The 1,674-nt window shown below is 43.8% G+C and overlaps 1 protein-coding gene across 1 annotated transcript in view; it reads right to left on the reverse strand.

The window, feature by feature from the left end:
• Nucleotides 1-6: 6 nt before the first annotated feature.
• RFX2 (regulatory factor X2) overlaps nt 7-1,674 on the reverse strand; it is a gene marked incomplete at its 3' end in the record, with an annotated part of 58,342 nt that continues 56,674 nt past the window's right edge. The window contains exons 8-9 of the mRNA XM_057385808.1: nt 1,071-1,190; nt 7-111 (exon numbers count right to left, since the gene is read on the reverse strand). Coding sequence (XP_057241791.1) covers nt 7-111; nt 1,071-1,190 — 225 coding nt within the window. The remainder of the gene's footprint in view (nt 112-1,070; nt 1,191-1,674) is intronic.

Raw genomic sequence — 1,674 nt, forward strand, 5'->3', positions numbered from 1 at the left:
AATTGTTGATGGTGTTGACTCTGAGCAGCCACTGATTGCTCGGGTGTGGTGTGGGGATTGSTGTTGGATGCTGCCTCTGCCATCCCATCCATCTTCTGGGCTGCTCTGTACCTAAATCCCAAAATCAGGATGGATTAGGATCCACACAGACAGGGAAAAACAGGTGGAATTCCCCAAGGCAGAATTAAAGGGTTAAGAAGTTTGGTGACACCAAAAAAATCAAAAAAGAGAAGCAGAGCTGGAGTGAGTTCCAGAGCAGACTCTGCCTCAAGCACCGACTCGTGTGTTTAATTTCTGTTTGAAATAGAAAATAAATTCTAAAGAATAAATTCTCCTGCTCCTTCTGCACTTCAGCAGCAGCCAGAAGTGTCCAARCTTCCAGAGAATAATTCCAAACCCCTCTGCACGTTGGGTTTTATCTTTAAAATTCCTCACAGATGAGATAGAACACGGCTGGGATCTTCTTTTGCCCCATTCAAAAATTAGAGAAATAGAAAGACAGAGGTATTTATCAATTTGGGTTCTTCTTTCATTGGGGGAATTTGCTCTTCCCAAGGGGTTGAATTGTTGGATTTTTGTCCAAAATTGATTAATTTAAGCTTTGCACAAGAAAAGCTCCCCAAATTCAAATGAAAACCAAAATCTACCCAAAATAAAGGACAAACCCCAAAGTTCTTCACATTGTTTGGCACAAACACAACTGAGATCCTAAAAGTTTGGTTACAGGGAGGTTGTGAAAGGTTGCAACCAGGGTGGAAGGAGAAAAAAATAGATAAATCCCATRCCATGAAATTCCAGAAGATTTTGGGCTGGAAAAAGCCATTAAACCCATKAATCCAACCCCCTGCAGTCAGCAGGGACATTYTCCACCAGCTCAGGTTSYTCAAAGTCTCATCCAACCCAGCCCTGAGCATTTCCAGGGAYGGGGCATTATCTGGGATAATTTTTAGACCCTTCCACGGCTCAGCTCTGACACTTCAACAACAAATTGGTTCGGAATTCCCAAAATTTCTGATCCCAAAATCCCAGAAAGCTGCTGAGGAATTTGGGAAGGGTTTTGGAGCTCCTACCTTTGTTTCTGGTGGATGGGCTGCTGYCTCATGGCCATGTACTGCGTGTCCTCCTGCAGGCGGTTCAGCGGCGACTCCGGCTTCAGGCGGATCCCRTAGTAGTGATATTTGGAATTTCCCCTGGAAATATCAACTTGGTCAGAAAAAGGGACACTGTGGATGAAGGGATGMGAAAATTTCAAMCCCCTAGGAAATTTAARTTTAGTGATATCCAAGTTTAAACCYGGACAAGTTTGTTCTGAATAACTGGAGAAGAGAGGAGGGAAATGTGAGTGGATATATGTGAGTGGAAATGTGAGGGAAATGTGGTCTTTTGAAATAGACAAAGTATTTTTAAACTTTTTGTGTTTAAAAGTGACAGAGGACCACAGAAGSACCACCCTYTGGGGACAGAARAACCTTTCCCTGAGATCCATCCCAAGCCCTGACACAGCTCCAGCCGTTCCCTGGGGTAATGGGATCCTAATGGGATGAGAAGCACCTTAGGTTCAACTAAAATACATTTTCCCTCAGGATTTCAGCTTCTCTATTTCCATGTCCCTGTAACCCTGGAATTCTCAAGTGTTTAACTCCAGACTCCACAGACAGTGCTGAGCTCCTGCTC

Source organism: Malurus melanocephalus, unplaced genomic scaffold, assembly GCF_030028575.1.
Source record: "Malurus melanocephalus ecotype Western Australia unplaced genomic scaffold, MMel_1.1 scaffold_869, whole genome shotgun sequence".
Taxonomy (NCBI): domain Eukaryota; kingdom Metazoa; phylum Chordata; class Aves; order Passeriformes; family Maluridae; genus Malurus; species Malurus melanocephalus.